Below are 17,124 nucleotides of genomic sequence, written 5' to 3'. Positions count from 1 at the left end.
GGGAAATGAGTCTTCCTGACTCCAGGCCTGGCACTCTATGCACTGCAGTGCCACCTAGCTGCCCTTGGAGTTAAGGAAACTAGAACTGAATACTGATACTGCAACTGGTTATGGATATAACCGTAGGAAAGTAACCTCTCAGGAGTTACAGTTTCCTCTTTAAAATGCATAGATTGGACTGAATGATTTCTAAGGTCTCTTTTAATTCTAAATTCTATGGTCCAATGAATCAGAGTCAATAAACATTATGTGCCTACTATGTCTCAGGTACTGTGCTAAGGGTTAGGAATACTTCCTGCCCTCAAGGAGGTTACAATCTAATAGAAGGCAACACATAAAAGGCTGGAAAGGGTGTGAGGGAGGTTCTTGACATAGCAGGGGAGGACATGATGAAGACCAGAAACTAGAGTCAAATGATGTTATGGAGTTGATTTCATCTTGCAGGATGAGTTTTTGGAGATCATGAAGTCCAGGAATGCAGCCAGGTGGGAAATGAGACAAAAGCCATGGGTGTCCTTCTCAAATGGAAGATCTAGGAGTGGCTCCCAGATGTCCATTTTCACATTCTCCAATCAAAGGGGCCCTTGAGTCTTCTTTAGTCTAAATAACTAACTCCAACAACATATCTGCTGTGTTACTTAGTTCACTGAAACTGTTTCCTCATTTAAAAAGGGATAAAAATGCCTATTTTAACAATGTATGCAAAATGCTTTGTAAATTTTAAAGCTCAATAATGAGAGTTCTTGATAACTAAGGAGATCAAACTTGTCCATGTCCTTCCTAAAACATGGCCCCAGACCTGAGAATTGGAGTGGTGGTCTGACCAGAGTGGAATGTGACCTTAGACTCAGTGACCTCCATGGCCCTTTCCATCCTTAAAATCCCATTTTGCCTCCATATGCTTTCTGAACCAAGTTAAGCATATTTCCTTTTCTTTTCAGCTTCCAGTTTCAGACATCATTATTTTGATTTATGAGATGTTTTTTGATTCACAGACTCTCTGGGAGTCTAGAAGTTCATTTGTCCATTCCCTTGCCCCCAACTTCATTTTATACATCAGGAAAATAAAACACAGGCTCATCAAGGAGGCAGCCTCTTCAGTAGAGAGAATGGTGAAATGGAGAAGCCAGAACTTACACTAGAAATTCTGACGCAAGGGGCAAATCCCTCAAAATTCACCTGGGGGAAGGAGCTTTTGAAAGTTTCCATTGATGACGATGGAGAACTCAAGATACAAGGACCCTCGCAGGACGAAAGAACCTTTTGAAAAGACAGAATCATGGGAGTCAGGAACATTGGAAGGGATCTTGGCAGCCATTTGGTCTCATTCCTACCCTGAATAAATCTCCATTATAACATACCCTAAAAGTGGTTATCCAGCCTTTACTTGAAGACTCCAGTGAAGGGGAAACCTACCATCTCTCAAGGCAGTCCATTACACTTTTGGATAGCAATAATGGTCAGGATGATTTTGTCCTCATTTTTTCTCTTTGTGGTTTTCACGCATTTCTCCTGGCCATGTCCTTTGGTGACAAACACACTATGAAGCTGCTGCTAAGAGATTGCTGCCAGCAGCCAGGCCAGGAACTCACTTGGGGTTTGACTGCTATTGGATAAAAGTAGCTTCCTATTTTCAACTTCCCAGTGGCTAAATTCTAAGCTCAGTTTTTCCTACCTGGTGAAACACAGTATAAGTTGTTAGCACCCTGTAAATGTTGACACCCTAGGGCAAATCTTCATTTGCCTAATACTAGTTACAGGTCTGTTAGACACCCTGAGTTTGAATCCCTGCTCAGCTACTTACTAGCTTCTTGACCATATTAGCCAAATATACTAATTACTCTGGCCTTACTTTCCTTGTCCGTAAAATGACACAAAGGAAGGGTCACTTAGATGCTAAGATCTCTTTAGCTCTAACATTTCATGGTTCATGAAGTGGAGACTGTCACTCACTCACTACTTAGGAGCACATCAAAGTTTAGAACTCAGGTCTTTCCCCTCCCAACCCAAGGCTTCCTCCAACAAAACAAGATGTTCTCCCATGAATTCTATATCAATTCTTTTGTTTCTTTTTTATCTTCCCACATATAAGGCCTAGTCTCCTCCTAAGACAATCTAATTATAAGGCCAAGATGGCAAGATGACTTCCCCAAAATGGCTTCTCTTTGTACACATTGACATTTTTTCTGATGAGAGCTCAGGAAGCGTCCCTGGGAAAAAGTGACAGGGATGTTATCAATTTGTTTTTCCTCTTTTCCTTGCTGGAATGCAGAATTCTAGAGAAGGGCAAGGAGAGAGAAGGTTTTCTTAAATGAGCAATGAAAAAGAGAGAGAAGGAAACAATAGAATGGGAAAGAAAAGAGATCCCTGCAAAAAAAAATTAGAGATACCAAGGGCACATTTCATGCAAAAAAAAATGACAAAAGACAAAAATGTTAAGAACTTAGCAGAAGTAGATTAAGAGGAGGTAGCAAGAATACACAAAAGAAATACACAAGAAAGATTTTAATATCACCAATAATGATGATGGGGTGACTATTGATCTGGAGCCAGGCACCCTGGAGAATGAAGTCAAGTGAGCCTTAGGAAGCAATACTAACTACAAGGATAGTGGAGGTGATGGAATTCCAGCAGGCCAAGAAGCAACAGCTGATTGGCTGAACATGGAACAGCTGATTGGTTTAAGATTGGGAAAGGAGTATGGTAAGACTGTATGTCACTTTATTTATTTAACTTATACGCAGAGTACATCATCTGAAATGCCAGGCTGGATGAATTAAAAGCCTGAATTAAGGTTGCTGGTAAAAAGAACAATCTCAGATATGCAGATGATACCACTCTGAGAGCAAAAGGTGAAGAATTAAGAAGCCTCTTGATGAGGGTGAAAGAGGAAAATACAAAAGCTGGCTTGAAGCTTAGCATGAAAAAGCTAAGATCCTGGCAACTGGCTGCATTACTTCCAAGCAAATAGAGGTTATGTATAGACAGATATATGCGTGTGTATGTATGTGTATGCATATGTGTGTATGTATGTATATACATATACATATATATGTATGTATTGCTATCTATCACTGCAGACAGGTATTACAGCCATGAAATAATTAAGATATTTGCTCCTTAGAAGGAAAGCTGCAGCAAATCTGGATAGCATACATAAAAAGAAGAGATATCACCTTGCCAATAGAGGTTCAAATGGTCAAAACTATGGTTTTTCCAGTAACAAAGTATGGCTGTGAGAATTGGACACAAAAAGGGGGGAGGAGAAGAAAGCTGAGTGCTGCAGAATCAATGCTTTAGTATTGTGGTGCTGGAGAAGACTTTTGAGAGTCCCTTGGACAGCAAGAAGGTCAAAGCAGTCAATACTTAAAGAATTTAGTTCAGAATATTTGTTGTGTTTGTACTTTGTTCTGAAAGAGGACCATGGCACCAGGGAAATGATGACATCACCTGCAGTTGACTTTGACTTGAGCAAGGGAGGGCTGTGTAAGGTCACCAGCTTCACTTTCTCCTCCAGAACCATTTGGATCCAGTGACCAGATATTCATCAGGATGACTGGAGATGACCCAGGGTGCAATGGGAGACCCTGTCTCTTTTAGGCTAGGGCCTTTTCATGTACTCATTTAGAGCAAGATGAATTCAGAATATTTACTGGAAGGACAAATACTGAAGCTGAAGCTTAAATACTTTGGCCACCTAATGAAAAGAAAGGACTCATTGAAAAAGACCCCAATGTTGGGAAAGATTGAAGGCAAAAGGAAAAGGAGATGGTAGAGGATAAAATGGATAGTGTCATAGAAACAATGAACATGAACTTGGACAGTCTCTGAAAGACAGTGGAAGATAGAAGGGACATATAGTCCATGGGGTCATGAAAGAGTCAGACACGACTGAACGAGAAACCTTGCCTCAGAAACATTATACTGAAATTAAAGAGAAAAGATCAGTAGAACTGAAAGGCACATCGCAGTGCAGAGTAAATGACAACAGAAAAAATAAAAACCACTTATGACATATTTTCACATCACTAATTTTTCAAAAATACCCTCATTTGCTCACTCTCAAATGGGTTCCTTCTGAATCAGGCAAGAATTATAAGAGATTTAAATAGCTGCCTAAAATGGATATTTTCCAGAGATATCACACACATAGCCCATATATGGCCCACAACACTCTGGAATGTAACCTGAGCAAGATTAAAATGTAATTGGGAAATATTTAACAAAATATACAATAAGCCATAGATAACATTACATTTTAAAACTAAGGCAATATGTGGTCCACAGGCATCCTATTGTGTTGATTAATGGATCCATTCTTAGATGAGTTTGACACTATTGCTTTTAAGGGGGTCAAACTGGATGACATGAGGTGTTTGTTTTATAAACACAAAAACAGACTTGAGGAAATGACTTTGCATCATGCATGGCCCAGATTTCAAAAATGGTTAATATAAATTGTCATCACTATTGCCAAACATTTTTTAAACTTAAAAATATGTTTCTATTTGTAAGGAAGGGACTACCACTGATATAATCAGAGAGGCTCTGAATTTAATCACAAACTTTTAAGTGTAAGGATGGATACAGACTTTTAGTGAGTACACAAGATGCATCTAGCACTGTGACATCTTTGAGATGTGAACTTCTTAACTGACTCAAGAAGGGAGCTTAATGACTTTGAACATAGGTTGGCTATATCTCTGAAGGCTTTAATTAGCTGAAGGCATTTTAGTGGCAATTAAAAGTTGGAGCCAGAAGTGGAGGAAGAACCAGTGTTCTGAGAGGGAATCATTTTGGGGCATGAGAGGACTTTTTATGCCCCCAGTCCCATTGGCCATGTAATTGGAGCTACTTGATTACTAAGAGACAAAGAGCTCAGTCAGGAAAAGAAAAACACCCTGAGAGAAGGCACTAATGAAGAGAGACAGTCACCCAAAGAAGGGAGTAGCTTTTTAGAAGGTGAACACTTGTGGTGAAAAGAAGTGATGCTTATAAATCCAAGAAAAGGAAAAGCTCTGGGAAATCAGCTGAGCAAGCTGACCAGAAAAGAGCTGCATCCAAAGTGAGTTGTGGGAAGACTCCACAAAAACAGAACTTCTAGTACTAAGAACTGTAAATTACCCTGTACCCTTCATGTAGCGTACGTGTGCCTCACTACTATTATGTTCTATGTTTGAACCCAATCATCCCATGAAAACTGGGTATATTTGTTTTAGGGTTTTTTTGGCAGGGCAATTGGGGTTAAGTGACTTGCTAAACTGGGTATATTTGTGAGAGTATGGATCCCATGGTTTTTGATGGGCTGTTTTTCTACCAAATGTCCTTACCACCTTAATAAATGCCTTTGCTAAAAGTTAATTAAGTCTACTGACTGGTTGTTAATAGGAAGCACACTGGTGGGGGCTTAGGAGCTATAGCATTAGGAACAGCCACCCAAAGGTTAATCACTAGACCCAGAGAAAGTAGCTGTTCTCTAGGAAAACCAAAGAATGAGTAGAAGCATAAATGTGCAGAATAGCCAGAGAGATTGTTTCATGTATTGTTCTTGGACAGTAGCTTGTTGATCTTTTTAACATATGATTTTTAGCTTGAGTTGACATCCAGAAAGGTTGTTGCATGGATGAGAAAGCAGCAAGGCTGTCTTTTCTCTAGTCCTTCTCATGGAGCATACAGATGAAGATTTTTCCAAAGATGATGAAAAGGAGTATTCTCAGATCTTTTGCAAGCATGGTAGAATGTTATAGAGTCCAGCAGCTCTATTCCTCTAGAGGGGAGAAAAAGGTCACACATTATATTACTGTTCATTCTTTTTTTATGTTTTTCATGCCACCACCATACATAACCGCCTTCAAAATCACCAGATTTTGTTTACAAATTTATTATGTACTGACTTTGGCTGAGGCTTTGTCTGCTTAAGCATGTCCCAATGAATTGCTCATTTTTATTTTATTCCTTATATTCTGGGTGGTGCAATGGATAGAGCAACAGGTCTGGAGTCAGGAAGACCTGAGTTCAAATATAGTTTCAGCCACTTATTAGTTGCTTGACCCTATGCAAGTCACTTAACCTCTGTTTACTTCAGTTTCCTCATCTATAAAATGGGTATAATAATAGCACCTCCCTCTCAGGATTGTTGTGAGATAATAATTGCAAAATGCATAGCACAGTGTCTGACACAATATTTGTTCTCTCCTTCTCTTCTTCTTATCCCTAATATATTTAACCATCAATAAAATTTGATGATTATCTCTTATGATCTTTCATTGTTTTCCATGAACATCAGTGTGAAGAACTCCCTATTTGTAACTTCCCTCCATAAATGCACATCAGTGATTCCTCTGCATCTCTATAGCCTGCAAAAGTTTCCTGGAGGCGGGGAGGGGTACTGAGAACTTAAGCAACTTTCCCCTTGGTCACACAGCTAGCATATGTCAGAGAAAAGTCTCGAATTCATGTCTTCATGACTGTATAGCTCACTCTGTATCCATTATATCACAGTACTTCATATCAGAAATTAACTCGATTTCTTGAGCATTATGGTAGCACCCCTCTCCCATTGGAACTAGCTGGAAAAAATACATGGAGGATACCAAATAAACAAGACTAAACACCAAAGCAGAACTTTCAGATTTAAAAAACATTCTCATTTTGATCTCAGTGGTGTTTTCAACTAGATTTGATTAAGAAAAACTTAACTACAAAGGAAAATGTAGTCCAGTTCCTACTGAAGGATGGAACGTGAAGGCAGCAATCCTTATTATCTACCTGATATCAGGGCTCATACATACAGAATGTGTGAGCATTTCAAGGCTATTTGAAATATTTGATAATCTGATTTCCTATCATAACATTATTTCCTGGTGAAATCAGTAAATGTTAAGAGAACACAGAAACTGACACACAGTCCAACGTTCTCATCTTTTAAAGGGTCATTTCTAACAAAAATTATCTTGTTGGGTATGAACATTTTCATCCATCATGAAAACTAAACTGTTCATATTCTTTGCTCCAGAAATACCACTTAGAACTTTCCACCCTAAAAAGATCAAAGAAAGACTGAAAGAACCAATATGTGCCAAAACATTTCTATCAGTTCTCTTTGTATTAGCCCTAACCTGTAATGTCTGCCCATTATTAGGGAAGGCCAAACAAATTATGGTATGTAATGTTGTTGTTGTTCAGCTGTTTCACTCTTCAAGACCCCATTTTGGGGTTTTCTTGGCAAAGATACTAGAGTGATTGGTAATTTCTTTTCTCCTGTTCATCTGACAGATGAGGAGACAGAAGCAAACAGAGTTAAATGACTTGCCCATGGTTACACTGCTAATAGTGTCTGAGGCCAGATTTGAACTCATGAAGATGAGTCTTCCTGATTCCAAACCCAATGCTCTACCCTCTGTCCCACCTAGCTGCCCATATATAAATATAATGTGATACTGTTGTTCAATAAGAATGAAGAAAGGGGTAGTTTCAGAAAAAACTGTGAAGATTTGCATGAACTAACACAGAAGGAAATGAGTAGAACCAGGAGAAAAATGTATACAATCACAAAAACACTACAAAGGCAAACAATTTTGAAAATCTTGAGAACTCTGATGAATGCAAAGAACAACCACAATTCCAGAGAGCTAATAATACTACAGACAAGAGAAGTGATGGACTCAAGGTACAGAGTAAGACATAGACTTTTCAACAAGGCCAGTGTAGGAATTTTGCTTCACTATGCATGCTATTATTTCTCCTTTTTTCTTTCTTTTCTTTAAATGGGGTGAGGTATGAGAGAAAAAAAAATTTTAATGGAAGAAACGATCATATGATACAAAAAATTTTGTAAAGAAATGGAATATTCTGGAATTAAAATGACCAAGTTTGAGATGTAAGAACACACCTTCCCCCATTTTTTTTGTAGAGGTGGGAACTTTAGGTGTGGATGAAATGCGTATAATATTAATTATATTATTATATATTACTAATGATATTAATCATTATTAACATTAGATAATAACTGTAACATAATAAAATATAATATTAACTATGTTCATAGTTTTTCTGGACTTTTTTCTCCTTTGCTATAAAGAATGACTCTCTGAGGGGGGAAGAAGAGAGAGGAATATCGGGAAATCTAGGTGATTTAGAAACAAAATACATCAACAAAAACAAAAATCAAATAAAAATAATGTCTGCTAACCTTAGAACCATTTACCCTATATACATATTCTCCTGTGCTTTGTCCATATAACCACAGGAAGCTGGATAGAGGGCTGAAATATTTGGTCAATTTGTTTCATCAGAGGTGGTTTTAGTATTGACCAAAGATTACAATTGGTGCTTCTAGGACCCAGTCACACAACCTCACTCTGTAGATGAGTTGGTGACCAGTGAGACTGACGAGCTTTTTGGTCATGGTCTGGTGCTCTGCTAAGAGGATCCAAAAAGCATTTGATTCTATACAGCCCTACTCTCTTGAGTTAAGTCATATGATGGGAGTAAAATGTGAAAATGGCCAAACGACTCACTTACCTCTGCGTGCCCATGGGCACTTTTCTGATACAAAGACTATTCCTAAGAGACTGGAGATCAGCTCAAAGGCGCATATTACACACTGAGTGGCACTTGATAGCCCCTGAATGATGAAAATACTCAAGTGCCAGGGCACAATATAGCGGGGACTTTTGCAGTCTTTCCAAAATTTCAAATCGACTAGATAGTTCCTAGGTGAGAAAGGAGAAGGTAATTGAGAACATTAAATTGATTCTGCATCATTTTTCTTGATCCTATGTACAATTAATTTTTTTTTCCTGTAACTACTTGTAAAGGTTCTCTGTCTCTGGGTTCAGTTCAGAAATTCAGCTACCCTGTAATGAGTTTAGTTTAGAAACCCAGTTCTGCTAATCGCTATTCTATTGTTGACTCAAGGAAATCCATTAACCTTGAGGGATGTAAGTGGACACCAGGGAGGGTAGTCTAGTATCTTTATACCACCAAGCTATACTTTAAGGATGTCTGACTTATTAACCAAAAAAGTTGGGCCCGCTATCTCTGACCTTGCAGGTGGATTCAAACAATGAACTTTTCTTAGTCAAAGGAGCTAAGGAGGAGGCTGTTGCTAGCCCCTCATTCCCAGTTTCCAACCAATCATATTGTCCTCCACATCTCAACTCCGTAATCATATCCTCACCAGCTTGATGTTGCCAACCTGTAACCAATTGTATTCTTTCCCCACCTATGAAGTCCTGTTCTTTGTTCTATAATACTCCCCAAGAACTATAAAAGGGGAATTGCTCTTCTGCTCAGGATCTTTGGCTAAAATGGAAGCATCCATTGATCCATTCTCTTGACAGGTAGCAGCCCTGTTAATAAAATGTTATCTTGCTCAGAGGGAATGTTTTTCCGTCTACCTTTGTTGAATTTCATTCATGATACAAGGATGTTCATTAATTCATTCTTTCATTTATTCAACCAACATTTATTGTCTACCATGTGTAATAAATTGTTCTGGGGCTAGGAATATAGGGGTAAAAGTGACACAATTCTTGCCTTCAAAAAGTTTATAGAATACATTATTTGAAAAAAAAAATGAGCCTGAGACATAGAATGAGATGAATTCAGCCATAAAATGGAAGCAAACAGCAGAATGGATTGGAAACCAGAATGCAACAATATATTGTTTACAAAAAGCATACTTCAAACTGAAGGACACACACAGAATAAAAGTAAGAAGCCAGAGTGGAATCCGTTATGCTTCAGTTGAAGTTAAAAAGGCAGGCGTAGCAATCATAATCTCAGACAAAACAAAAGCAAAAATAGACCTAATTAAAAGAGATAAGCAGGGAAACTATATTTTGCTAAAAGTTACTATAGACAACAAAGTAATATCAATACCAGAACATATATTCACCAAATGGTATACAATCCAGATTCTTAAAGGAAAGGTTAAATGAGTTGCAAAAGGAGATAGTAAAACTATACTAGTGGGTCAAAGAACAAATTATAGAAACAATAATTTCATTAAAGAGAATGACAATAATGAGCCAACATTCCAAAATTTCTGAGATGTACCCAAAGTAGTACTTAGGGGAAATTTTGTATCTGTAAACACATATATCACTAATAGAAAGAGTAAATTAATGAATTGGGTATGCAAATAAAAAAACTAGAAAAAGAACAAATTAAAAATCCCCAATTAAACACCAAATTGGAAATCCTTATAATCAAAGGAGAGATAAATAAAAATGAAAGAAAACTGTTGAATAAAAATAAAACTAGGAGCTGGTTTTACACTAAAAAAATAGATAAACCATTGGTTAATATAATTAAAAGAAAAAAAACAAATTATTCTTATCAAAAATGAACAGGGTGAATGCACCACCTATGATTAGATTAAGGCAATTATTAGGAGTTATTTTGCCCAATCATATGCCAGTAAAACTGACAATCTAAGTGAAATGGATGAATGCTTACAAAAGATATAAATTATTTAGATTAACAGAAGAGGAAATGGAATACTAAAATAACCCTATCTTTTAAAAAGAAGTTGGACAAGCCATGAATGAGCTCCCTAGGAAAAAATCTCCAGGACTAGATGGATTCACAAGTGAATTCATTTGTTTAATTGATTAGTGATGTCTGACTGTTTGAGGTTTTCCTGGCAAAGATACTGGAGTGGTTTGCCATCTCCTCCAGCTCATGTTGTTGTTGCTGTGGTTGCTGTTGTTGTTGGCGCCTTCATTCGTTCATTCTTTCTACTCAAAGAGGACCGATGACATCAGGTGAGTGATGTTGCAACTTGCAAATGAATTGGATTTAAGTAAGGTAGAACCATGCAAAGTCATTAGCTTCACTCTCTCCTCCAGAGCCATTAGAGTCCAGTGGCAAGACATAAGTCAAGATGACTGGCAATGCCCCGCCACCAGCTCATTTTACAGATGAGAAAACTGAAGCAAACAGGGTTAAGTGACTTGCCCAGGATCACACAGCTAGTAAGTGTCTGGGGCTGGATTTGAACACTAGCTCTGTGACCCTGGGCAAGTCACTTAACCTTGTTTGCCTCAATTTCCTCATCTATGTGGGGAGAGAAAGTAGAAATTGCCCAGAAGAATGTAACCAACAGTAATCCTTGTAACAGAGTGCATATCTAGATGTTGCCTGTCCTTACCCTTTATTGAAGGGATATTCCCATTTATCTCCTCCTGCAAAACATTTGGGACCCCTATAAAGAGCTATCAATGCTACAAGTAATCCATATGATGATCCTACGATTCCAATAGAAGAAAATACCAGAGCATTGATATTCTGAAAAAGGAAGAAAAAGAAGTTATTCTTTATCCCTTTGAGAATAGTCTCATAAAAAGCATTGGAAGGCAAAGACACTATTCTGATAAAATAGATGATTCCAGTGATTTTTCATGTGAGTGATGGCTTTACTTTAAGATTTGCAATATACCTTCCTCTCTGTAACCACATCAGATCAATGGTGTAAATATTTGTTGGGTCATTTTAGTTGTGTCTGACTCTTCGGGACCCATTTTGGGATTTTCTTGGCAAAGATACTAGAATGGTTTGCCATTTCCTCCTCCCACTCATTTTACAGATGAGGAAACTGAGGCAAACAGGGTGAAATGACTTACTTAGGGTCACACAGCCAGTAAGTGTGTAAGGCTAGATTTGAACTTGGGAGATCACTCCTAACTCTCCACTGTGCCACCCTCAGACAAATGTTATTCTCCTCATTTTACAAGTGAAAAAATTGAGGCTCAGAAGTTATATACCTAGCAAATCCCTTTATCTCTACAAGCTTCAATTTTCTCATCTATAAAAAGGGGGTAATATAGTCATCCTATGTACCTCCCAGAGTTGTTGTCAGGCATAAATGATCTAACATTCAAAGAATGCTCTGAAAACTTTAAAGTTATATACCAATGTTGACCAATTATTATTACAGGAAAACACTTCAAGTGTTGATTGATTTTTGCTCACTGACTTCCAAGAGGTGTCTCCCTTTCCCCCTTTCTTTCCCCATCTCCCCTGCTGCCTTCTTCATTCACTTGGTCCAATACCAACAGAGTGTAAGCCTCCAACTTGAGACTGTGGGGTTATCTCTCTGATCTGCCCTAGGCCAGTGATGCCTCTGGGTGTTAACGTTCCTTATTCACTTACTGAAAGTGACTTCCCACATGCAGGATGGTGAAAGCATCCCCAGCAGGTAAACTTCCTTAGCCTTAAGTATACAACAGCAGGGAAAAGCATCTGTCAAGAGAAGGAAGAAGAGACAAATAGTGAGTCTGGGCAATGGGGAAAGAACTCTAGAGGCCTGTAGGCTGACAGCAGTCCCTGTGAGCTGACCCCTGGAAGGTCAGGAGTATAGACTGGACAGCTGTGAAGTACATCGGCAGGAGATGAAATGTCGTGGGCGGTATTCTTTATTTTGATCTTGAAATAAGTGATCATTGAACCTGATTAAACATAGTACTGAAATGAGACAGGAGCTCACAGTATCTAAACCTGTGCCCTCTTTTATCAAGGATATGAGGATGGTGAAAATTAGAAAATTTGTCTTCCTTTGACAAAGAAAAAACCTGATCGGGAAATCCTGTGTTTTTTTTTCTAGCAAGCTTAGGTGATGTAATGGACCTGGAGCCAAGAAGACCCAGGTTTGATTTCTGCCTCAAACGCTTTCTAGGTGTGTGACTTTTAATCTCTCTGAGTCTCAGTTTTCTCATCAGTAAAATCGAGATGACAACAGCATTTACTTTGCAGAGTTGTTGTGAGATTGACTAAGGTAGTATTCATAAAGCTCTTCAAACTTAAAGTGATCTACCATCAGTAGCTGTTAATTATTAGGATTGTTTGCACGTGAACAGCACAATCTATGCCTGAGGCAAATGACAAAATACATGCTTGTGTCAACTTTTTAATCCGAGGCCAACCCGAAAGGCTTCCACCCAGTTGATGGTAGAAAGGACACAGGCCATTTGGTGGCTTCCTCTTTCTCCTGATTCTCTTAGCTAACTATGTGCTAAGATCACTTATACCTGTGTTGCTCAAAGACAAGGGCTCTTAGGATCATTTAAAATCAGTGCCCTGGGAAAAGCTCCCATCACTCTTCCTGTTTATAGCTTTGGATATAACTCTAATAGTTTCCTGTTATTCAGAAGGGATACATACTATGTGAGTATATGATTTCTTTGGTGTTTTTATGGGGGGGGGGGGATAGCATTGTCTTTAATTGGGATATTGGGAGACAGCAAACAGCCCATTTGACCAAAACAGTAAATAGGCAAGAGATTTTACTTTAGTGACAAAAGAAGCCAGAGGGCACTTTGCTTATATTAAGTCCTTATAAAGAACACACAAGGACAATGAAGTCACTGGCTTTTTAGTGCCAGTCAGGAAGTTAGTCAACAAGCATTTATTAAGCACTTACTGTATCCTGAGCACTGGGCTGTAAAGAGACACAAAAAAAGGTAAAAACATAGTGCCTGACACCTCAAGGAGGAGACGACATGCAAAAATTGTACATACAAGGTATTCCTGCATTTTTCAGTTGTGTCTTTCATGACCGCATTTGGGGTTTCCTTAGCAAAGATGCTGGAGTGGTTTGCCATTTCCTTCTCCAATTCATTTGACAGATGAGGAAACTGAGGCAAACAGGTTGAAGTGACTTGCCCAGGGTCACGCAGCTAGTTAGTGTCTGAAGCAGGATTTAAACTCAGGAACATGAGTCTTCCTGACTCCAGGCCCAGCACTCTGTCCACTGCACCCCCCCTTGCTCCCATAAAAGGTATAAGCAGGGTAAATGGAAGGTAATCTCCAAGTAAAGGCACCAGCAGAGAGCTAGAGAGCCAGACTCAGGAAGCAGTAGCTGAACATATCCCCAAATCAATGCATAGGCCCCAAATGCCTAAGTATTGATGAAAATGAAGAGGCAGGAGCCAGTCCAATGCCTCTGAAAGGGGAAAATGAGTTGGGATTTTTGATTTATTTACTCACCACGATCCCACTTCCCACAAGTCCTCCAAGCAACCAGATCTCATCAGAAATTTTGTCAGGTGATACTCGTTGCAGTGAGGGGAAGAAGAGCAGAGTATTAAGGAATATACTCAACATCGCTGTATGCAGGAGCACCACTCCCAGACAATGAGTACAGTTTGTAGAGCACATGGTACTGACTGATAGACAGATGCCTCTCGGCTAGTAAGAAAGCAGCCCCCATAGACCAGGGAGTTACTGGTGGCCCTTCGAACGTTGACTTGACAGGACTATGCCAGAGCTAGTGAATGGTTTCGTCCTCTAATGTAGTCCTGAGAGGCTGGTGAGGGGTGGGGGGATAAGGGTCTGCTAACCCTGTCCTGGAGGGATGTTGCCACTTTTTCGATATAGGTGGGGCTCCCCACAGCATTCATAGGCTCTTCTTCACCCTGGAAGCTTTTCAGTTTTGAATGTCCATATAGTTGATTACCTACTGAGTGGTCCCTTGGCCATGGAGTCTAGTATCTTGTATTATTTTTCTGGCAATCCAGACAAGAAAATTATGTAGCTGGAACTGAAGGAAGGAGCCGGAAAGAACATGACCTTGGATCTGCCTTGCTATCAACTCTTACAGGTTCATACCCTTGTCCATTATGGAAAAAAAACACAAAAAACAAAAGGAAAGACATGATCAGGTGGCTAGAATTCTACTCCAGAACTCCCAGTCCTTTTACGAATAGATAACAATTCCCTATACTACAAAAGTCCTCAAATATCTTTCAGAATTAAGTAGTTAAACATAACAAGACTGGAACATTAGTATAGAGACAGAAGAAACTGTCATCCTCAACCAGTGGGGCATGTGCTCCCTAAAAACTTGCAAACAATATTTTAGTAGCTATCATCTTACTGAATATTTGTAATATACAAACTATATGGAATGAAAAACTTTCAAAATAGAGACTGTGAAAGCAGAAACAGGGGCCTTGTGTCTTTTCTTTTTTGCCTTGTGATTTTAATCACTTATTAAATTATGAAATGGGCAAAGGTACCCCCAGTTATTCAGATACTCACCAGAAAAGCCCATGATTGGCAGTGAGAAATGAGGTAGCAATCACACTTGAATTAAATATACAGGGTATAAGAGCAAGAAGCCCATAAAGGCAGAGACAAGTGGCAAAAATTGGTACAGAGGCAAAGAGGGAATGGGATAGTGAAGGAAGGCAGGCAGGATGGGGGAAGAGAATGGGCAGAGGCAGAGAATATCACTCCTATAAACACAGATTAGAGTTGGGAGCACTCAGCAGGATGGACCTGATGGAGAGGGAGGAGGGGACAGGAATTTGAGATTTCCTTTTCATAGGGTTTTTTGGAGAAGCAGACCCTGTGCTACCTCGGGGTTAGTTCATTAGCATGTGTGTTGGCAAACAAAATGGGCTCTTAGCACTCATTCAATCAAGTGCCCTTGAAGATTTTGGCCTTTGTTTCCTTGATTAGATCGGGAGTCCCTGGTGACCTCCTTGCCTCATGGGAGGGCCTAGTTTACATGGGTTTGAGTGGCACATTTGGGACATAAGAGGCTTTTAGACCACGTGGGCTTAAGTCACCTCTTTGGGACGATTTCAGGTCACGTGAGCGAGTCACGTGTGTGACTCACCCTTGACTCTGAAAAAGATATAAAACCAGGGGTTGGCTTTCTATTTTTTGGAGCTCTTACCCACAGCTGTGGTGGCATGCATGACTCTGGGCCAGCCCTTGTTACGAGCTCCCGGGCTGAACCTAGATGTTGGTAACTGAATTGTATTTGGTCTGTCTGTTGATGTTTGTAATTTGTTTGTATTTGCTCTGAAGTTCAGGGTGCTGGCTTTTTCCCCTGAACTAAGTGAATTGTATTTGTATGCTGAATTAAAGTAAGCTTGTTAACCCCTTAATGTTGCTTTCCTTAGTAAAGCAGATCAAAAGAACCTGGGCTTTTGCAGCATGCTGGTAGCATGCTTGTTGTTGGGCTTCTGTTGGTCTTTCACCCCCACAACAGCTGCTAGCCAGATTGTCGACATAGCACATCCAAATCATCTCCAAGTTATCAGTAAAACTTCAAAGTCATAGCCTCTAAGTCATCAGCACCTTTTGATGTTCTGCTGGTCTGGAGCTGGGGAGGTCTACATTTTCTCCAGAATTGACCCATCATAGGACTAGAAACCTTGGCAGAAGCACCTAGGTGGTTTCCTCTGAATCAGCACATATTACCAAGATATGAATTTTGGTTAATACATGATACAGTTTGTAAGTGATGCTCCCTTGATCTTTGGAATGGTGTGTATGTAACTTCTAGATTCCCCTTTGCAATCTTGCTTCCTACTATTGCCAGTTTGTATTGGCTACTTATAAATGTACTAAGCTGACTAGAGGTGGGAGGAGGTGAGAAGGGAGACCAGAACAAGACACAATTTTAATGTAACTTCATTAAACAACACAATCTTAGCTATTGTCCTCTGTTTCAGTTACAGCAAGGAGTCACATTTTCCTTTGTCTCTGTTTATTTAAGCCCTCCTCACTTCTGCCAGTGTATCAAATGAAAACTCTTGGTTTGCATTTAAAGACTTCACAGCCTATCTCCTACTCTTTCTTCCCAAGATTCTCAGTAACAGGAATTTGAATTCTGAAAAGGATGGGGAAGACCTAGAAAAGAGATATGAAAGGAAGAAGAAAAAAAATAAAAAATAATAATAAATTATAATAATAATTAAATTAATTAGAAATTTTAAAAAGAAATCCAATATGGTGGCAACGATATGCCCCACATCCTACCGGGGCTCTTAGAGACTTCCATTTGTACCTTCTCAACACTGTTGGTCTGTAACAAGACTGTCTCCTACATTTATCAAAGCTATCTTGATAGGAGGAAGCCACAAAAGATGCATCTCTAGCATCATCTTCTCTCTTGAAGCTGGAAGCACCTGAAGAAGCTCAAGAGTGCAAAACAACTCAAGAGACCAAATCTTTCCTCTCTTGTCCTTGCAAATTCCACCCTCACCTCACACAGGCACAGGCATTGATCTCCACCAATGAGGAGATCACACATTACAGGTTGCCAAGGCTAACTTCTCTACTTGTTCAAGTGGTCCCATTCCATCCCAAACCCTCTAGTAGACT

The 17,124-nt window shown here is 39.3% G+C and overlaps 1 protein-coding gene across 1 annotated transcript; it reads right to left on the bottom strand.

Moving 5' to 3' along the window:
* Window positions 1-1,168: 1,168 nt before the first annotated feature.
* Window positions 1,169-14,163, bottom strand: LOC118847076 (transmembrane 4 L6 family member 4-like). The gene is made up of 5 exons (XM_036755694.1): window positions 13,993-14,163; window positions 12,160-12,249; window positions 11,159-11,295; window positions 8,524-8,714; window positions 1,169-1,260 (listed from the first exon to the last, which is right to left on the bottom strand). The coding sequence occupies exons 1-5, from the start codon at window positions 14,161-14,163 to the stop codon at window positions 1,169-1,171; spliced, it is 681 nt and encodes a 226-aa protein (XP_036611589.1).
* Window positions 14,164-17,124: the final 2,961 nt, after the last annotated feature.

Source organism: Trichosurus vulpecula, chromosome 4 (genome assembly GCF_011100635.1).
Source record: "Trichosurus vulpecula isolate mTriVul1 chromosome 4, mTriVul1.pri, whole genome shotgun sequence".
NCBI classification, from domain to species: domain Eukaryota; kingdom Metazoa; phylum Chordata; class Mammalia; order Diprotodontia; family Phalangeridae; genus Trichosurus; species Trichosurus vulpecula.
The sequence above is the reverse complement of the archived record's forward strand: the minus strand, read 5'-3'. Positions and strand labels throughout refer to the sequence as shown.